This window comes from Liolophura sinensis, chromosome 2, assembly GCF_032854445.1.
Source record: "Liolophura sinensis isolate JHLJ2023 chromosome 2, CUHK_Ljap_v2, whole genome shotgun sequence".
NCBI classification, from domain to species: Eukaryota; Metazoa; Mollusca; class Polyplacophora; order Chitonida; family Chitonidae; genus Liolophura; species Liolophura sinensis.
Window position 1 is genome coordinate 4405997 of NC_088296.1, and position 20579 is coordinate 4426575.

The 20579-nt window shown below is 39.9% G+C and overlaps 1 protein-coding gene across 1 annotated transcript in view; it reads right to left on the bottom strand.

The window, feature by feature from the left end:
• Positions 1-9983: 9983 nt before the first annotated feature.
• The window catches only part of LOC135462773 (methylcrotonoyl-CoA carboxylase beta chain, mitochondrial-like), a 33941-nt gene continuing 23345 nt past the window's right edge, over positions 9984-20579 (bottom strand). Inside the window, exons 11-17 of the mRNA XM_064740018.1 lie at positions 20003-20075; positions 18917-18993; positions 17862-17928; positions 16860-17016; positions 15257-15371; positions 13565-13650; positions 9984-10157 (exon numbers count right to left, since the gene is read on the bottom strand). Of these exons, the coding sequence (XP_064596088.1) occupies positions 10040-10157; positions 13565-13650; positions 15257-15371; positions 16860-17016; positions 17862-17928; positions 18917-18993; positions 20003-20075 (693 nt within the window). The 3' untranslated portion in view covers positions 9984-10039. The remainder of the gene's footprint in view (positions 10158-13564; positions 13651-15256; positions 15372-16859; positions 17017-17861; positions 17929-18916; positions 18994-20002; positions 20076-20579) is intronic.

The following is a 20579-nucleotide window of genomic DNA, read 5'->3' on the forward strand; positions in this document are numbered from 1 at the left end:
TAAAGCGCTGGTCAGCTGCACCATATAAAGCATTAGCCAATGTAGTTGCGTGTCCGAGTCCTTTTTGACTGCGGCTTTACGTCAGGACGTTTTATAGCTACCTGGCGAACAGCGCTGGTTTACTCCGTGGGCTCCACGGCTAAATCTGACCGATGTTATTATAATGTAAATATTCATGAGTACGGCGTGAAACACCAACCGAGTGAATAAAAAATTACTTCAAAGATGTCACGAGTTCGAATCCAACAGATTCACCAAAATGTTGTCAGCTATGGATGTAAACGGAGAAGAGCATTTGTTTACCTCAGGCTTTAATCTTCTACAAACCCAACAAATATATGTAAGTCAAATAAGTAAATAATTATAATAAATCAATTTTGATTACTGTTTTAATATCTGATTACACATCAGCGCTGGTTGTTGTCGGATTAATCGGTGAACTAACGCCTGATTAACTTTAATATTGACCTCACACTAAACAGACCAGGTGACAAACAGGCCTGACTAATTAACCTGCCTCGATATCAGTGAAGTAAATACGTACAGACAGATCACGTTCATGGATTTCTTTTATACCTGACAGTTGTACTTGATTGTCTGGTGACATCTAAATAAAGGACACCACTAAACATTGCATGGTCTTCTACAGCCACATTTAAGCGTCTGATTTGGACGTTGACCGGATTGTCAGTGTAATATTATTTGATTGGTGTTTCACGCCATACTCAAGAAAATCTCACTTCTACGACGGTGACCAGAATTATGTTGGGAGGAAACCGGAAAGAGCCAGAGGAAACCCACAACCATTCAAAGGATGCTTTCAGACCTTCCCATGTACGACCAGAGAGCCAGGGTCCATGTTTTAAGGGTATGGTGAATATTTTAAGGGCAGGGTGCATAGTTTAAGGGCAGGGTGTAGCACCCTTCTATGAAAGCCTAGCCAGGGGAATGTTTTGTGATGGATCTAATAGTTATTTCTATGGAATATCTGCTCCTCAGAGATAGACTACACTGAAAAGGATCCTTAGGAATAAACCAGGACTGAATGATCGCAGCCCGTCACTCAATAATTTATCTTTTGGACAAAAGAAAAGTTCGCTATTTTAAGAGAGCGGGATGTAGCCTAGTGCATTTCAAAAGAGGTATAAACAAAAATCAAGGAAAACTGATAGTACAGATGTAATAATGTACATGTAGGGATAAATGAATAGTTCGTATTTATTTATTTATTTGCATGATTACTGTTTTACGACGTACTCAAGAGTATTTCACTTATACGACGGCGGCCAGCATTGTGGTGGGAGGAAACCGGGCGTTATTTTGATAGAGCGGAATATAACTTACTGCATTTAAAAATGTCAGGTACATGTATAAACACGATTCAACGAAAACTGACATACAGTATTGTCCTAACATATCAATGACTTTTAATTTTGTCTGTTAATATGACCTAGGAAAGCTCTTTAACATGTACCTAAATATAGACGACATATCTTTAATACTAGTGCTCATCGCCGCCTCTTTAAACCAGAATATTAAGTAAAGTTTGCGACTTTTAACCACGAGGTCGCAGGTTTAATCCCGGATTTGGTCGGGGCATTTGTGGATTGCCCCGCCCTTATAATTGGTCGGGTCTTTTTGACAATAGGCGGTCAATAACGCTTGAATGACTGTTCGTTCTCTACGTGTGTTCTACCAATATAGTGTGTTTGCTTCATGATCGTTAGTCGCTCTGCCTGCGGCACCTCCGGATTTCGCCATCAGTAAAACGGCCTTTCATCGTATAAGAAACAAATTATTGAGCGTCCGCCTAAGCAACAATCATTCAGTCATAAAGTTTATTGTGGAGGTCAAGGTTAATTCTAACTTTTCAGTGTAGTCTGGGTCTGATTACCGATTACACGGTACTCGCTGTACTCAGGAATAGGCCTATTACAATTCTAGCACGGTTTTATGGTGGCAGGAAACCGGGCAGAAGAGCCTCGAGGAAACTCACGTGGTTACTGGCAGACCTTCCAACGTACGACCTGAAATGAAGCCAGGGTATGCTGGACTTTAACTCGAAGCGATCGCATTGGTGAGAGCCTCCTGAGGATAGTGCTGCGCTACCATGCTAACTTCACAGCCACGAGGGTCTCCACATTGGACCTGGCCCAAATCTTGGCACGGGACTAGGGATCGCAAATGATACTAAAAGCTAAACTGAGCTAGGAACTACATTGTATAACTGAATCGAGACTAGAACTTGACTTCATTTTTCTAGTTAAGGCACTTGGTAGATAACCAACCAGAAAGTGAAGTAAATGATTGAATTGAATAATTCTAAATTGTTAAAGTTATTTGGGGAATTGTCCTTGTGATTATTGACCTGTAGCGCCTATTTTGGTTGACGGCTGGTATACGAACGTTTCGAAGCATAGATTAATATATATTTTGTATAAACGCACATTTCGTCCTTCATGTCGTTTTAAACACATATACCTTTGCGTACCTGTGCACTTTGGCAAGAAAGCCAAGAATGATCGATAGCTTCAGCTGACCTTTGACCTTTTCCCTGACCAATGGCACCGGTCGTATTCTTCTTTCCATTATGCGTTAAAAGCAAGAATCTGTCGACTTTCGAGCCTTTGTACCACTCGCCTTTCTTCTATTGTTACATTAAAACCTTCGCTCCTGTGTTCATGAAATTGCCAATTGTTGTTTTCTTACCACAGATACCAGCTTTAAATGAATCATTCACTCGGTCATTCGCTGCGTAATCTAAACAGCCGTCCACTTAGTGAAATGATTTGTGTCTTTGTTTACGTTCATGCTGTTGTACGTCATTCAACATTATATGCCGGTAAAGACATTTCATGACATTTGCAATGTATTACATTGTTGTTAATACTCGGGTTTTACTCTCTGCGCTGTAGTTTTTTCTATTGTCTCATTCCAAGTGGGCGACCCCAATATACATATATAAGAAAAAAATAATAAAACGCCTTCTAAACTTTCTACATTCTCTTATATTCCAACTGCAGTTTCAAACTTCATGGTATTTGCAAGGAATATGAATACGAATGTCCACAGAGGTCTTTATACAGGATATGTGTTACCAGTAACTAAGGAACATGTTACGTATATGTCAAAACAGGCAGTGGTGTACTCACATGGTATAATACATGGATAAACTGTTCCTGGGAACAAGGTCGTAGAGGTATTAAGCTGTTAAGTAGCGAAAGACAGATTAATCAGTACATGAGAGTGTCTATCCGCAGGGTGACTAGTGACGATGCGTCTTTATTAGCATCGAACGGATGACCCTGCGGATAATCTGTGACATAATTTTTGTACATATACAATGAGAAATAAAAATGAACTTGTTTGACAAAAATTAATCAACGTATCGGTATCTATGGGCCAATTTAGAAACCGTCAAAATCGCTCAAGGGCTAATACGGACTCTTTTTTTTTAGGAAATCGCCGGGGCCAACGGAAGAAACCACCAAACAAAGAGTGGTCCCGAAAGTAATTAACCTTTCTTCTGTGATTTTGACCCAAGATGACATTGGTGTATTAAACTTAGGACCTGACTTCACTCCAACGCCACTAGCTAACACTGAAGATCTACAGAAAGATATTCGTGAGTTTAGCAGACGACTAAGAATGAGTGAATTAATGCATGACAATATTAACGATAACGTGAGTGACGAATCTCTTGCTAAAAACCCATCCACTTTCAGGCCACGCACCAGTGATGACGATAACCTGGAAACATTTTTAGATAATTTGCAAAAGATTCCCCTCAAATCACACCAAACGCCAGGTCAAATTTATCATCTGCACAGAAGTCAGCTCTAGATAATCTTGCATCCTAACATTATTATAAAAGAAGCAGACAAAGGTAAAGCTGTCGTTGTCATGAATAAGTCATTTCATAAAACAAAACTTATGGAAATGCTTGAGGACGGAGACACTTATATGGAAGTAGGTAGCAACCCAGATAGTGAAATACTTACTGAACTTCGGAAATTGATACGTAAACATGAACGAGCCCTTACTAAAAACGAACGCGAGCATCTAACCAAATTTGAATCTAAAACCAGCAATTTCTACGGTCTTCCTAAAGTACATAAATCAAAACAGGTTACCATGGCTACAAAAGACCAGAAATCAGAGTTCATTACACTGCGCTGTCGTTCCGATTTGAAATTTAGACCAATCATAGCTGGTCCTTGCACTCCTACACAAAGGCTTAGCCATACAGTTGGCATTCTACTCAGGCCATTTATTGCTGATGTAAAACGTAACGTCAGAGATGATATCGACTCCCTAAATAAGTTACCACAGGATGTAGACCATGATGTCGAAATGGCCACTTTTGATGGGAACAGTTTACATAGCAAACATTCCGCACGTGTTAGGAACAGAAGCAATACAATATTGGTTAAATCAGCATCCCGAATCACTGGACAAACGCTTCAAAAACGAATTTCTAACAGATTGAATAAAATTTATCTTAAATAATAACTCAAAAATATTCAAAATTATAGAGAATTTTTTTAATTCGTTATTTTCTCGGGATTAGTTAAACCTGTTTTTCGAAGCCTTTAAAGCTACAGTGTGAAAAAATTTCGCCTAAGACACTCATCATTTAAAGTCGGGGCCCCAGATTTTAAACTCGGAGCCCTAGTGTGCTCAACTTAGGGCACTGACTTTTAACGTTTTATATATTTGTTTTTACGGCATCGCACTCTTTCAGACCCCGCGTCTCGGTGAATCGATTAACTTGGAATTCCTCAAATGTCGTCTATACGGTAATCTAAGGTCACACAGGTGTCACAATTTACGATTTCACTGCGCTGTTGTTGAACGCGAGATCAACAGAATTGCCCAATATTCTGTGTCCAACAATGATATTGAACTCACGTCTCATATAAACTTAACACCCCAAGCCAAGGGTTGCACCAGGGCACTTAACAAGAACACTTATCTCGTCATATTCAGATCTAGTAGCTGTTCCTTCTGTTGACTTGTCGCTAACTAGACCTGAATGGATATTAATCTTGTTATAGTCAGATCAAGAACAGCTGTTCTTTCTGTTGACTTTTCGCTAACTGGATTTGAAGGAACACTTATCTCGTTATAGTCCGATGTGGCAGCAGTCCCTTCGGAGCTCTTGTCGCTAACTGGATTTGAAGGAACACTTATCTCCTTATAGTCAGATCTGGTAGCTGTTCCTTCTGAGGACTTGTCGCTAACTGGATTTGAAGGAACACTTATCTCCTTATAGTCAGATCTGGTAGCTGTTCCTTCTGAGGACTTGTCGCAAACTGGATTTGAAGGAACACTTATCTCGTTATAGTCAGATCTGATAGCTGTTCCTTCTGAGGACTTGTCGCTAACTGGATTTGAAGGAACACTTATCTCCTTATAGTCAGATCTGGTAGCTGTTCCTTCTGAGGACGTGTCGCTAACTGGATCTGAAGGAAAACTTATAGCGTTATAGTCAGATCTGGTAAGTGTTCCTTCTGCTGACATGTCGCTAACTCGATCTGAAAGAAAACTAATCTCGTTTGTCAGATCAGGTATAGCTGTTTCCTCTGCCGACTATAGCTCTTTATTACAACTAGATGTGAAGGTCGTATCAATCTCATTAAAGTCATATCAACAGTAGCTGCTTGCAATATACTGGTCTCTGGGAAAAAAAAAAACACCTACTCACAATCTTACCTCTTCTTGGTCCTGTTGAATTGGTTTGCTTCCCATTTTTGTGAAGAAAAGAAGGCTCTAAAATTCATTTGCATTAAACAGTTCCGATTGTTATTCATAGGTTTAGAAAAATTAATGTCTCGATGGACTAAACTAGAGCTGGCTATAGTGAGATTGCATTTACTTCAAGTGTAGGTAGAGACAAGTCAGTACAGGAAGCTGCTACTAGATCTGACTATAGTGAGATTGGATTTACTTCAAGTGTAGGTAGAGACAAGTCAGTGCAGGAAGCTGCTATTAGATCTGACTATGGTGAGATAAGATTTAGATCAGGTGTAGAGACAAGTCAGTACAGGAAGCTGCTACTAGATCTGACTATGGTGAGATAAGATTTAGATCAGGTGTAGAGACAAGTCAGTGCAGGAAGCTGCTACTAGATCTGACTATGCTGAGATAAGATTTAGATCAGTTGAAGAGACAAGTCAATACGAGAAGCGCCACTAGATCTGACTGTAGTGTGATAAAGATTTACATCAGGTATAGAGACAAGTCAATACGGGAAGCTGCCACTATATCTGACTGTAGTGAGATAAGATTTAGATCAGGTGTTGAGACAAGTCAATACGAGAAGCGCCACTAGATCTGACTGTAGTGTGATAAAGATTTACATCAGGTGTAGAGAGAAGTCAATACGGGAAGCTGCCAATAGATCTGGCTGTAATGAGATAAGATCTACATCAGGTGTAGAGACAAGTCAATACGGGAAGCTGCCACTAGATCTGACTGTAGTGAGATAAGATTTACATGAGGTGTACAGACAAGTCAGTATATAGAGCGATTGTAAAATCAGTGTTTAGTGAGATTGTTTATATGACATACATATAAATATAAGTAAATACACCCGTAGAAAACATGAGTGCAACTCAAAACACACCACCCATTCTTCATTAAATATTTTCATACAAAATGAGTGATAGATACTGTACTTGTAGACCTTTCTGGATCAAGCGCATTTCTGATGCTACGTTTATCTGCTCAATTCATTACGCGTAATTTTTATTCATTTTTGTTTATGTTTGTTTGTCTGGAATTAAACCTATTCCAGAGGATTTCCTATATGATGCAGTCAGGATTAGGAATGGAGTAAATCAACAACAACTGAGGAGCTTTACCATATCTCACTTCATAGTCTGGAGATCAACGTGTGACTAACTCCATGTAAGATGACGTTAACTGTCGCTGGCTTACAGCCACTCATGCTGGTAGAATATTGGAGGCGAGGAATAACTTTCCAGAGGCGAGTTTCCAGTTGTGACGTCCCTTATACAATAATTAATGTAATCCATCACCGATGATTTTTATTATTATAACATGACACATTTATTTTAGAGGACGTCCAAGGTAAGTCACGTAATTAAAGTCATGTTTTGTGGATAAGTTAATTAATATATATATATATATATATATATATATATATATATACACACACACACACACACACACACACACACACACACATATATATATATATATATATATATATATATATATATATATATATATATATATATTAAAAGGCACTAATTTGGCCCATCGTGTCATAAAGTAAAGACGTCACGTCACACAAAGGGACGTCACCATGATGTCGTAAGGTCATGGCTCGAAACTTCCGTATTGTCTGGGAATCCCTTTGCAAGGCTGGGATAAACACGCTTGATGCGGAGATAACTGGAGATACGGACTTCCCATCATCCGTCCATTTTCTCCATCTTCCCAATGTCGATGATTCTCTTTCGATTCATTGTAAACGATCGCCACCCCTCGACCGTTACTCCTCATATACGTCATCCCATGAAATCTCTCAGCACTAATCTTCAATCCCATCAACCTACTGGTCATGTTTCAAAATCGAGTGTGGTGATCAGGCCCCCAAGTCTGCCTTGCACCACAAAAGCTAGGCATCAAACAGACACTCGTATTCATAGTTTTACAATGATGTCATAGCTGCTTTGAGCCAATGATCAGCAGACTCTTTGGTCACGTGACTAAAGTACTAGCGGTGAAAACAAAGCGAATTTAATCAGTGACATAGGCATCGTGGAAGATTTTGGTCTATAAAAAATGAAAGATATGGCTTTTAGGTAAGAAATTCTTTCTGGAAAAGTAATCAGAATGTGTCTAGCCTTCAAATATGATAGTCTCGTTGTTATGAAGTACTTCAAATTTATGAACCGGCACAAATCCGAATTTCTCCCCGTTTAGCTCTATGTTAATTATCACCTCCTGCCCCTTGCTTGGGTGTTCGAAACTATGAATTCCAGCCGTCAACAAAAATGGATATTTAAGGTCAGTAATCGAAAGGTAAATTTCTTAAAAAAAGAAAAAAGACAACATTCAAAAACAAACCACCGAAGAACTAAGGGAATAAATTGAGTACATTACGACAGACACTGTGATTGGTCACAATAGCTCCATCACTGCCATTTCACTGGTTGAAATGTGCTTTATGTCTTTGAAATGAACTCGAATTCCCGACCATAGACCCCATAGTTAATCCTGAAGGGATGAACAGATGTCTGTTGGTACAACCAGGACGCATTAAACAGGCCTACTGGAACTGCACCGTTCTTGTCCACGAATATCTCCTAGTACTGATATAAACATATTATTAAAATTCAATTAAACCTATGATTGTGTGTAAGAAATTATATAAAATGATCCCCTGATCTAATCAACCCTTTTTGTCAATAAAAAAAGGCTTCACGCCTCATTATTGCTTCAATTCTACTTTTTAATTCTTCCTCAATCAATGTGTATTCATAGCACTGACCACCCGGGTTCCTCGCAAGGCCCAAGAGGTAAAAAATAACATGGAGCTGTCAAAATGGGCGAAATGCTGATTTCTGTTGATTTCTAAACAGGATAATGAAACTATCATATTTGAAAGTTAGGCACATTCTGATTATTCCTCCTGAAAAATTTCTTACCTCAAAGCTATATTTTTCATTATTCATGCTAAAACCATATTCAAGGCCTATCTCACATGGGTTAAATTCGGTTTGTTTTCAGCTCGAGTACTCTAGTCACGTGGGTAAAGAGTGTGCTGATGATTGGCTCAGAGCAACTATGACATCACTGCAAAACTATGAATACATATTACTCAAATTCAATGAAATCAATGAAACCAATGACTGTATATAAGAAATTATATATAACAATTCCTTGATCTAATCAACCCTGTTTGTCAACAACAATAGACTTCAGGCTTCATTATTGTTTCAATTCTATTGTACTTCTTGGTCGACTAAATGTGTACCTGTTACAAGCAGGCTAAAAGACGCCACTAGTTCAGCACACAACTGCATGCAGTGTTCTACGATCCTTCAACAGTATTCCACACAAATAACACGGTATTCCACAACCATTCTACAATGACTACGCAGAATTCCACACACTTTCCACCATAATTACACAGTATTCCACAACCATTCCACAATAATTACGCAGTATTCCACACACACTTTCCACCATAATTAGGCAGTATTCCACAAACATTCCACAATAATTACACACTTTCCACCATAATTAGGTAGAATTCCACAACCATTCCACCATAATTACGCAGTATTCTACAACCATTCCAATTTCAGGGTTTCACTACAAGTATCATTTTATCAGTCTACACAAAATAATGCCTTAAGAAAATGCTTGAATAAATACCTTGCAAACATGCACAAAGGTTGAAGACTTAGATTTGAGATTTGACAATTGACAGAAATAACACAACAGAATGTCGGACAGCTCTACATGTAGCTGGTACTGGCCTTGACCTTCATCTTGTGTCCTGCATGTGCAGTTACCCTCGAGGTAAATTGATTCAACTAGATGTGAGAATAATCTGCACGGGCAGAACTTTGTCCAGAAAAGCTCACGTTTCAAACAACCCGCTGATATGTGACTAAAATCCACCAAAGATAATCTTGTACTGTACAACTTAATCAAACTGTGGACAAAATTTTCCGAATTAAGCATGTATAAGTCTGTCCAGTTTTACATTCTCAAATTTTGGCTACCTGCACATTGAATACATATTTCACATGCAACAAACGTTGACCCTTCATGAAGTCTTCTTTGCTGGTTTGGGAGAAGCTACTAGTACACCCAGGGTGCTTTCCTGCGTCATCCAGGGTCACTAAGCTGGTAATCTGGGGAATGTTCCCTCTGCAGACATTTGCTTAGCAAGCACTGCATGGCAGCCTTTACAACACAAAGTTTGGTCTTAAGTTCACCAACTCCCGATCCTCTGCTCTACTGTTTGGGTTGTCTTCCTTTCTCTGTCAAGGTCTTACATTCGGAACACCCCAAAGCGGGTCTTTTCTGGCGGGGCATTCAGTGCAGCACTAAGACTGAGGCCCAGCACAGACCGAGTGTCCACAGGATCGATGACACCATCATCCCACAACCTGTAACAAACACCTTGTCTGCCATGACATCCTCATTACATCAGCACTTACTTTACTTTTTGCTTGTTACGAAAACATTATGTGTTTTACAGGATTGATGTTTAATGTCTTACTGAAATATTTTTCACTTATATGATTGGGGTTAATTTTATGGGGTGAAGAAACCTGAGTGCCTGGGGTAAACCACACAACTTTGGCGACTTACTGACAAACTTTTTCATGTGTAACATACAAATATGCACATCACATTAGTGGAAGACCAGTGATCTTCAACAAATGTTAGATTGCACATCCAAACACCCTCTGCTACTTTTTGTCATCAAGACTGCACTAGCATTAAGGCCAGAGATATCCACAAATGTTAGATTGCACATCCAAACATCCTCTGCTGCTTTTTGTCATCAAGATTGCACTAGCATTAAGGCCAGAGATATCCACAAATGTTAGATTGCACATCCAAACACCCTCTGCTGCTTTTTGTCATCAAGACTGCATTAGCATTAAGGCCAGAGACATCCACAAATGTTAGATTGCACATCCAAACATCCTCTGCTGCTTTTTGTCATCAAGACTGCACTAGCATGAAGGCCAGAGATATCCACAAATGTTAGATTGCACATCCAAACATCCTCTGCTGCTTTTTGTCATCAAGACTGCACTAGCATTAAGGCCAGAGATATCCACAAATGTTAGATTGCACATCCAAACATCCTCTGCTGCTTTTTGTCATCAAGACTGCACTAGCATTAAGGCCAGAGATATCCACAAATGTTAGATTGCACATCCAAACACCCTCTGCTGCTTTTTGTCATCAAGACTGCACTAGCATTAAGGCCAGAGATATCCACAAATGTTAGATTGCACATCCAAACACCCTCTGCTGCTTTTTGTCATCAAGACTGCACTAGCATTAAGGCCAGAGATACCCACAAATGTTAGATTGCACATCCAAACACCCTCTGCTGCTTTTTGTCATCAAGACTGCACTAGCATTAAGGCCAGAGACATCCACAAATGTTTGATTGCACATCCAAACACCCTCTGCTGCTTTTTGTCATCAAGACTGCACTAGCATTAAGGCCAGCCATACTCACAAATGTTAGATTGCACATCCAAACACCCTCTGCTGCTTTTTGTCATCAAGACTGCACTAGCATTAAGGCCAGCCATACTCACAAATGTTAGATTGCACATCCAAACACCCTCTGCTGCTTTTTGTCGTCAAGACTGCATTAGCATTAAGGCCAGCCATACTCACAAATGTTAGATTGCACATCCAAACACCTTCTGCTGCTTTTTGTCATCAAGACTCATTTAGGGCAGAGACATCCACAAATGTTAGATTGCACATCCAAACACCCTCTGCTGCTTTTTGTCATCAAGACTGCATTAGCATTAAGGCCAGCCATACTCACGAATGTTAGATTGCACATCCAAACACCCTCTGCTGCTTTTTGTCATCAAGACTCATTTAGGGCAGAGACATCCACAAATGTTAGATTGCACATCCAAACATCCTCTGCTGCTTTTTGTCATCAAGACTGCACTAGCATTAAGGCCAGAGATATCCACAAATGTTAGATTGCACATCCAAACACCCTCTGCTGCTTTTTGTCATCAAGACTGCACTAGCATTAAGGCCAGAGATATCCACAAATGTTAGATTGCACATCCGAACACCCTCTACGGCTTTTTGTCATCAAGACTGCACTAGCATTAAGGCCAGAGATATCCACAAATGTTAGATTGCACATCCAAACACCCTCTGCTGCTTTTTGTCATCAAGACTGCACTAGCATTAAGGGCAGAGATATCCACAAATGTTTGATTGCACATCCAAACACCCTCTGCTGCTTTTTGTCATCAAGACTGCACTAGCATTAAGGCCAGCCATACTCACAAATGTTAGATTGCACATCCAAACACCCTCTGCTGCTTTTTGTCATCAAGACTGCATTAGCATTAAGGGCAGAGATATCCACAAATGTTTGATTGCACATCCAAACACCCTCTGCTGCTTTTTGTCATCAAGACTGCACTAGCATTAAGGCCAGCCATACTCACAAATGTTAGATTGCACATCCAAACACCCTCTGCTGCTTTTTGTCATCAAGACTGCATTAGCATTAAGGGCAGAGATATCCACAAATGTTTGATTGCACATCCAAACACCCTCTGCTGCTTTTTGTCATCAAGACTGCACTAGCATTAAGGCCAGCCATACTCACAAATGTTAGATTGCACATCCAAACACCCTCTGCTGCTTTTTGTCATCAAGACTCATTTAGGGCAGAGACATCCACAAATGTTAGATTGCACATCCAAACACCCTCTGCTGCTTTTTGTCATCAAGACTGCATTAGCATTAAGGCCAGCCATACTCACAAATGTTAGATTGCACATCCAAACACCCTCTGCTGCTTTTTGTCATCAAGACTCATTTAGGGCAGAGACATCCACAAATGTTAGATTGCACATCCAAACACCCTCTGCTGCTTTTTGTCATCAAGACTGCATTAGCATTAAGGCCAGCCATACTCACAAATGTTAGATTGCACATCCAAACACCCTGTGCTGCTTTTTGTCATCAAGACTGCACTAGCATTAAGGCCAGAGATACCCACAAATGTTAGATTGCACATCCAAACACCCTCTGCTGCTTTTTGTCATCAAGACTGCACTAGCATTAAGGCCAGAGATATGCACACGTGTTAGATTGCACATCCAAACATCCTCTGCTGCTCTTTGTCATCAAGACTGCACTAGCATTATGGCCAGAGATATTCACAAATGTTAGATTGCACATCCAAACACCCTCTGCTGCTTTCTGTCATCAAGACTGCACTAGCATTAAGGCCAGTAATATCCAAAATGATGTTCTAACAATGTTCTAACAATTGAAAGACAGGTTTATACAGGATACAGGATTAAATGTCAGACATGTGCTTGCATGGAGTCTCCTGGGTAGCAAGCCAGTTTCAAGGTCACAAGGACACCGGATGAGGACACACCAAGATGACCATTTTAATTCCATGTTCATTCAGCAGATCCCATTTTGATCATAATCATGGTTGTTGAGCAAATCCCATTTTGATCATAATCATGGTTGTTGAGCAAATCCCATTTTGATCATAATCATGGTTGTTGAGCAAATCCCATTTTGATTATAATCATGGTTGTTCAGCAAATCCCATTTTGATTATAATCATGGTTGTTCAGCAGATCCCATTTTGATTATAATCATGGTTGTTCAGCAAATCCCATTTCAATCATAATCATGGTTGTTCAGCAGATCCCATTCTTACTATAATCATCAAAACTACTCTCTACTCTGAGTAACTCAGAAATGATAACCCTCACTTTGAAGTTAATGTAAGGCCTGCAAAAAGAGTCTAATTTAGACTCACCTGGCACTGGAATAGTAAGGACTGCCTTCTGTCTCATATTTTGCTATCACTGGATCCTTCAAGGCCTGCTCTTCTTCAGCTGTCCACTTAACAAAATCAGATTCGTATAAAACAGTAAGAAAGGAATCCTTACAGATATCTACCAAATCTACTAACACAGTGTTTCATATCTTTGCTATGTATTAAAAGCTTTACTGTTTTTTTGTTTGTTGACCTATCCTCTTTTCTATCTTTAATGTAAATACTTCAGACCTAATAACAGAGGTACATGTATGTGTAAATTTAAGAGATTATTAAAGTCTGGTGGAAGTGTCCCTTGTTTGAGCAGCTTAAGTTCCAGCCTCGGCACAGTATCATCTGATGCTATATATTTAACTTTATTTTCTCAGGGTGACAAATGATGAACATTTACAAAAACAGCTATAAGTTTCGTCATTTGTATTGTAAAATTTTCCTCTGACGACTGTTAAATATTTATTTCTTTGACTGTGTTTATCACTCAGCTTTTTAAAATTCATATTTATTTATTTGACTCAGGTTTTATTTATTTATTTATTGAATTGGTGTTTTATGCCATACCCAAGAATACTTCACTTATATGACGGTGGCCAGCATTAGGGTGGGAGAAAACCAGGCAGAGCCCTGGGGAAACCCACGACCACCCGCAGGTTGCTGACAGACCTTCCCACGCACGGCCACAGAGGAAGCTCCTGGGTCCTGGTTCGCTAACGTCTCTAGCTACATATACTCTTCATTTGTATTGTAAAATTTTCTTCTGTGGATTGTTAAATATTTATTTGTTTGATTGTGTTTAACACTCGGCTTTTTATAATTCATATTTATTTATTTATTTGATTGGTATTTCGTTTATACGACAGTGGCCAGCATTATGGTGGGACAAAACCAGGCAGAGCCCTGGGGAAACCCATGACCACCCGCATGTATCTGGCAGACCTTCCCACATAGAGATATGAGTTTTATGCTATACTCCAGGATATTTGATTTATACAACAGCGAACATCCACATGGTGGGAGGAAACCAGAAAGAGTCTGAGGGAGACCTAAAACCATCCGCAGGTTGCTGGGAAGATCTTCCTACCTATGACCAGCAAGGAATCCCGTATGGGCCAGACTTGAATTCACAGAGATCACACTGGAGAGAGGTTTCTGGGTCGTTGTGCTGCACTAGCACACTAACCACTAGGCCACGGACGCACCTTATTACTTTACAATACGGTGGTCATTTTAACGAGGAGTAACCATGGTAACTCAGAGTACCAGGTGTAAAGCATTGCCAGCTACCTGACAAACCTCCTGCCTGTGTATTCAACCGACAAATCTGATACCTTAAACTATGCAGAAAATTATTGAGTACAGTGTTATTTATTTATTTGACTGGTGTTTTATGGTGCACTAACAAATACTTCACTGATACAATGGCAGCCAGCATTATGGTGGGAGCAAACCGGGCAGAGACTGGGGGAAACCCACAACCATCAGCACACTGCTGGAAGATCTGCCCACGTGCAGCTGGAGAAAAAGTCAGCATTATGGTGGGAAGAAACCGACCAGAGATCCTGGGAAACCCACGGACATCCGCTGTAGGATAGCTATTTATGGGTGGAAGAAGCAAAAGTAAACCCCCAGCCTCTGGCAAGTAAATGACAGACTTTCGCAGATGATGCTACTCACTGGTTTGTTTTCCCGCAGTCTTTGTTCCTGAGTGATCTGTGCTAACACACCCGCCGCTTGCTCCCCGCCCATCACAGAGATCCGTGAATTTGGCCACATGTAGAGGAACCTTGGACTGGCAAACACACAAACATACAGACATAATGATATGAAACATAAAACACATTAAAAAGAACTAGACACTGTAACACCTCAGCAAAACCAGGACTATATATTGTTCATAGTGACAAGGTGTGTGACTTATTTATTTATTTGATTGGTGTTTTACGTCGTACTCAAGAACATTTCACTTATACGACAGCGGCCAGCATTACGGTGGGTGGAAAGCGGGCAGAGTCCGGGGAAACCCACGACCATGCGCAGGTTGCTGACAGACCCTCCCACGTACGGCCAGAGAGGAGGCCAGGTGTGCAACTTCTGTGCCAGTCATTCTGCTTGTATCAGTGTGACAGAATAACAAGATTGCCGGCGAGTAAACTACAAAAATCCACTCACTACCATGCCCTGTGTTTCCACTTTGGACCTGCTCCCTACGTAAAAAAAACACTGATGTCAACTGCATATAACGACCAATATATGCACTGTTTGGCAAAGGGAAAGTTGACAAAATTCTGAAAGACTGTGCCAACTGCCAAGGCACTGGAAGTGAGAATACACTGGTACAATAAATGTCTTGGACACATCATCTGTCAGTAAGAACACAAATATGACATTAATAACACGGATGACTGAGTATAAAGCAGTATATAAATATAAGCGGCAAGCCCAAATCAGAATGGATGATGCTTAATTCCTATGATGGTGCCAGGGGTCCACAGCCTAGAGCCCAAGGGACATTTATATCCTCTGAAATTCTGATCTTGTTGTTTACACAAATTCAGTCACATGGGCTACCTTTCCTCAAACACTGGAATCATCCTTCTTGTTTGCTTGATTTAGGTTCAATTTTCTTCTCAATGTGACTTTGGTCAGCTGAAATTTCTTCCACTAACTTACCCCCCCCCCCCCCCCCATTACTAAATTGATTAGTTATGGCCATTCTGGTCAAAGATTTATGCGGACCTTGAATATTTTGACTTCCCTAAAAATCCGCTGAAAATTCTCATCTGTGCACATGACCAATGGAAACACATTATGATCTATAGTGCTGCCACAATAAAATGCCATGCTGAAAACATCAGTCACAACTGGTCTCATTGTCATGTCAGGAAAGCACTCATATTGTCCCCTTTAAAGTCTTCAGTGTGGCCTTCCTGGCACTGATCAATGGTTTATTTCTTCGAGTTTTACACCCTATTCAGGGCTATCTCAGTTATATAACAGCTGCCAGCATTCTGTTGGAAGGAAACCAGACCAAACCCAGGGGAAACCCACGACCATCCACATGCAGGTACTATCAAAAAGAAAGCCAGTATGGTCTGGACTTGAACTCACTACAACTGCATTGGTGAGGCTCTTTGGTCATTGTACCGTGCTAGTATGCTAAGCACTAGAACTGATCATTGATTAACAAGATGGACACCCTGACCTCTCATTCACGGTGAAGCCACTGGTTAAAATACATGAATCCGTGGAGTACATGTAGTTGCAGCATTGAACTTACCCGTAAGCTCGCCCACACATCCCATAATTCCCTGCCCCGTATGAGCCCCCTATTATCACAGTCAGTTTGGGAACTTTAGCGCAGGCCACAGCCGTCACCATTTTGGCCCCATTTTTGGCGATGCCACCAGCCTCAGCATCACGGCCTACCATGAACCCTGTGGGCACAAAATGATTAGAGGAGATAAGCAATGTCACACAAGGAGAGAGAAGCAATGTCATACAAGGAGAGATAAGCAATGTCACACAAGGAGAGATAAGCAATGTCACACAAGGAGAGATAAGCAATGTCACAAAAGGAGAGATGAACAATGTCACACAAGGAGAGATAAGCAATGTCACACCACGAGAGATAAGCAATGTCACTCCACGAGAGATAAACAATGTCACATAAGGAGAGAAAACCAAAGTCACACAAGGAGAGATAAGCAATGTTACACAAGGGGCAATAAGCAATGTCACACAAGGAGAGAGAAGCAATGTCACACAAAGAGAGAGAAGCAATGTCACACAAGGAGAGATAACCAATGTCACACAAGGAGAGATAACCAAAGTCACACAAGGAGAGATAACCAATGTCACACAAGGAGAGATAACCAAAGTCACACAAGGAGAGATAAGCAATGTCACACAAGGAGATAGAAGCAACGTCACACAAGGAGAGATAAGCAATGTCACACAGGGAGAGATAACCAATGTCCTATGAGGATCAGAGAAGTTAGGTAGAGTCTCTAGAAACTGTTCATTCGGTAGGAATGAAGGTTAATCTACAAACCACACAGCTGAATATCGATATCCAGCTGATGAACACCAAGCCTGTAGGTTTGATGAACATGGTTCTGCACAGAAAGTAAGTCCTATCTGAATTCTTACCAGTGCCAAACAAGGGAATTTTGTAAATGAGGGTTACAGATCATGGAAGGGTCTGTGGTTTTACACCGGATTTTGCACGGGTAAGAGTTCGTTATTTATTACGAGATCATATTTTATGTCAAATTCTTACCGGTTATATTTTGGAGAAACAAAAGTGGAATATTTCGCTGACAGCAGAGTTCTATAAAATGAGTTGCCTAAAAGAGAAATACAAAATAATGCATGTAAACAAGTATCTGCACATATATGAATGAGAGAATAGAAAAGCACATTTAGTACAGTTTGATTTATTTATTTATTTGGTCAGCGTTTTATGCCATACTAGAATATTTCGCTTATATGACGGCAGCCAGCATTATGGTGAGAGGAAACTGAAGGAAAGCCACCAACATCTGCAGATTGCTGGCAGAGCTTCCCACGTGGGGGAGAAAGCCAGCAAGAGCTGGACTTGAACTCAAAGCGACAGCATCTCGGCCACAGAGGCCCCAGTACAGTTTGAGATAACAGATCTATACATTTAAAGGCATGTACATTTAATACATGTGAGTTAAAACTTAAATTGCTATATTGGTTTATTTGTTAAAATAAAATTAAAAACGATTTGTTAGTATGCTGTAAAACACCATTTAATGTGCAAGTATATTAGGACTGCAAACTTGACCCACATTCACGAAATAGAACTGTTAAGATGTGACATGCTCTGCGCAGTTTTGAGGACAACACACGTAGCTTACCTTGTAACACAAGAGAACTAAATTTGCAGCAAGAGACTGATAAATTTGATAATACACAAAGCTTTCTTTGTGGCAAAAGATTGTAACTTTGATGACACAGGTAAACAAACCTTTCTTTGCAGCATAAGTCACTGATAATTTACGTGATACAAAAAAACGTTCCTTTTTTTGGTAGAACACAACATTAATTTTTTCATAAATACTGTGATTTCCCTCTCCGGCCATAAGTGGATGTCGTCGTAGAAGTGAAATATTCTTAAGTACAGCGCAAAACACCAATCAAATAAATAAATAAATAAATCACTGTGATTTCAGTGACGTGTCTCCAAATGATTTTTTTTTATCACAGCACTGAACAAATACACAATAGCTCACACCATATAAAAAAGAAATTAATTGCACATAAAGTAGAGTGCATGTACATGTAGAAAACATTTGACAGCAGTCTTACCTTAAGAGCTGATTCAGAGAAGAGCACCCCATTGTTCCCTATAACACCTATAGGGTAACCCCAGAGCCTGGCAAAACCTAGCAAAAAGTAAAACATAATACTCTTGAGTATGGCATAAAACATCAATCAAATAAACAAATGAACAGGTCACACAGGTGTATCATCTCTACCCAATACACATATGATATGATGAAGTGGTTTTACTATAAATACATATATGATATGATGAAGTGGTTTTACTATAAATACACATATGATATGATGAAGTGGTTTTACTATAAATACACATATGATATGATGAAGTGGTTTTACTATAAATACACATATGATATGATGAAGTGGTTTTACTATAAATACACATATGATATGATGAAGTGGTTTTACTATAAAACCTACAGCTCAGTACACAGACAAGCATAATAACAAACTCAAATCGACAGATGTGGCAGGTCCTAAGCACTCTAATATGCAAAATAGAGGTGTAACTCAAATGGAGATGCAAGTCCAGCTCATGCTGGCTTCCTCTCCGGCTGTAGGTGGGAAGGTCTGTCAGCAACCTGCGGATGGTTGTGGGTTTCCGCCAGGCTCTGCCCAGTTCCCTTTCACCATAATTCTGGACGCCATCTTATAAGTGAAATATTCTTGAGTACGGCGTAAAACACGAATCAAATAAATAAATAAATAAATGGAGATGGCCATCAGCGACTGAGATCAACTCCGTAAGAGCAGTTAAGTCATATCTTAAGCTCTTGTGTATGCCAAGCTTAAGGCCATTCTTAAAAAATTCTTTGTTGAGTATAACCCGACCCTATCGGAAACTTTAGGGGGAGCTCTCTTTCTGGACAGTTATTATACAGGTTACAACATAGTTCATATGCGAAGGAAGCTAAAGTGCCGAGAGTAAAGCATCGCTCTTCACCAGATATATCGCAAAACTTCTGACATAAAGCTGCAGCTACGCCATTAGAGCGGGTTACTATGGCAATCGACCTTTTTGTTCAGAGGTTGAATGGCTATCGTTGTAATACACCATCTTGACTTCATGGACTTGAATGGTCGACATTGTTGCTGTTGTTGTGAACTCACCTGTCACCAATGTCTCCCCATACATTTGTTTGAACTCGTCAAATCTGCTGCCGTCCACTATTCTTGCTATCACCTTATAAAACATATAGAATTATTTCAAGCTATTAAAGATGGTGAGACATTTCCATACTCTAAACCACAACGTAATGCATGGCAACTGCAAACACAATTGTAAACTGAATCCAGATACCCGTTTCACAAAACTTCCTAAGTACAGTAAATTGCCTAAGTAGGAGTTTTTTGGCCAGGATGGAGAGTTTCTCAACAAAACTTAAGTCAAATGCTTCATAAATAAATTATTATGTAGTTTAAGCAAAACACTCCTGCTTAAGGAAAATAACTTAGGAAGTTTCATGAAACGTGGCCCTGCTCCACAAAATACCTTTGACCAGCATTGTACACATAGGTAAAATTTATCTATTTATTTCCTTGGCGTTTTACACCGTACTCAAGAAAATTTCACTTTTCGAAAAAACGAAAGGTGGCCAGTATTATGGTGGGAGGAAACTGGAAATATACAAAATGAACCTTACATCCCAACTTATCCCAGTGAATTGTGTACTGTACATGTGCTAAC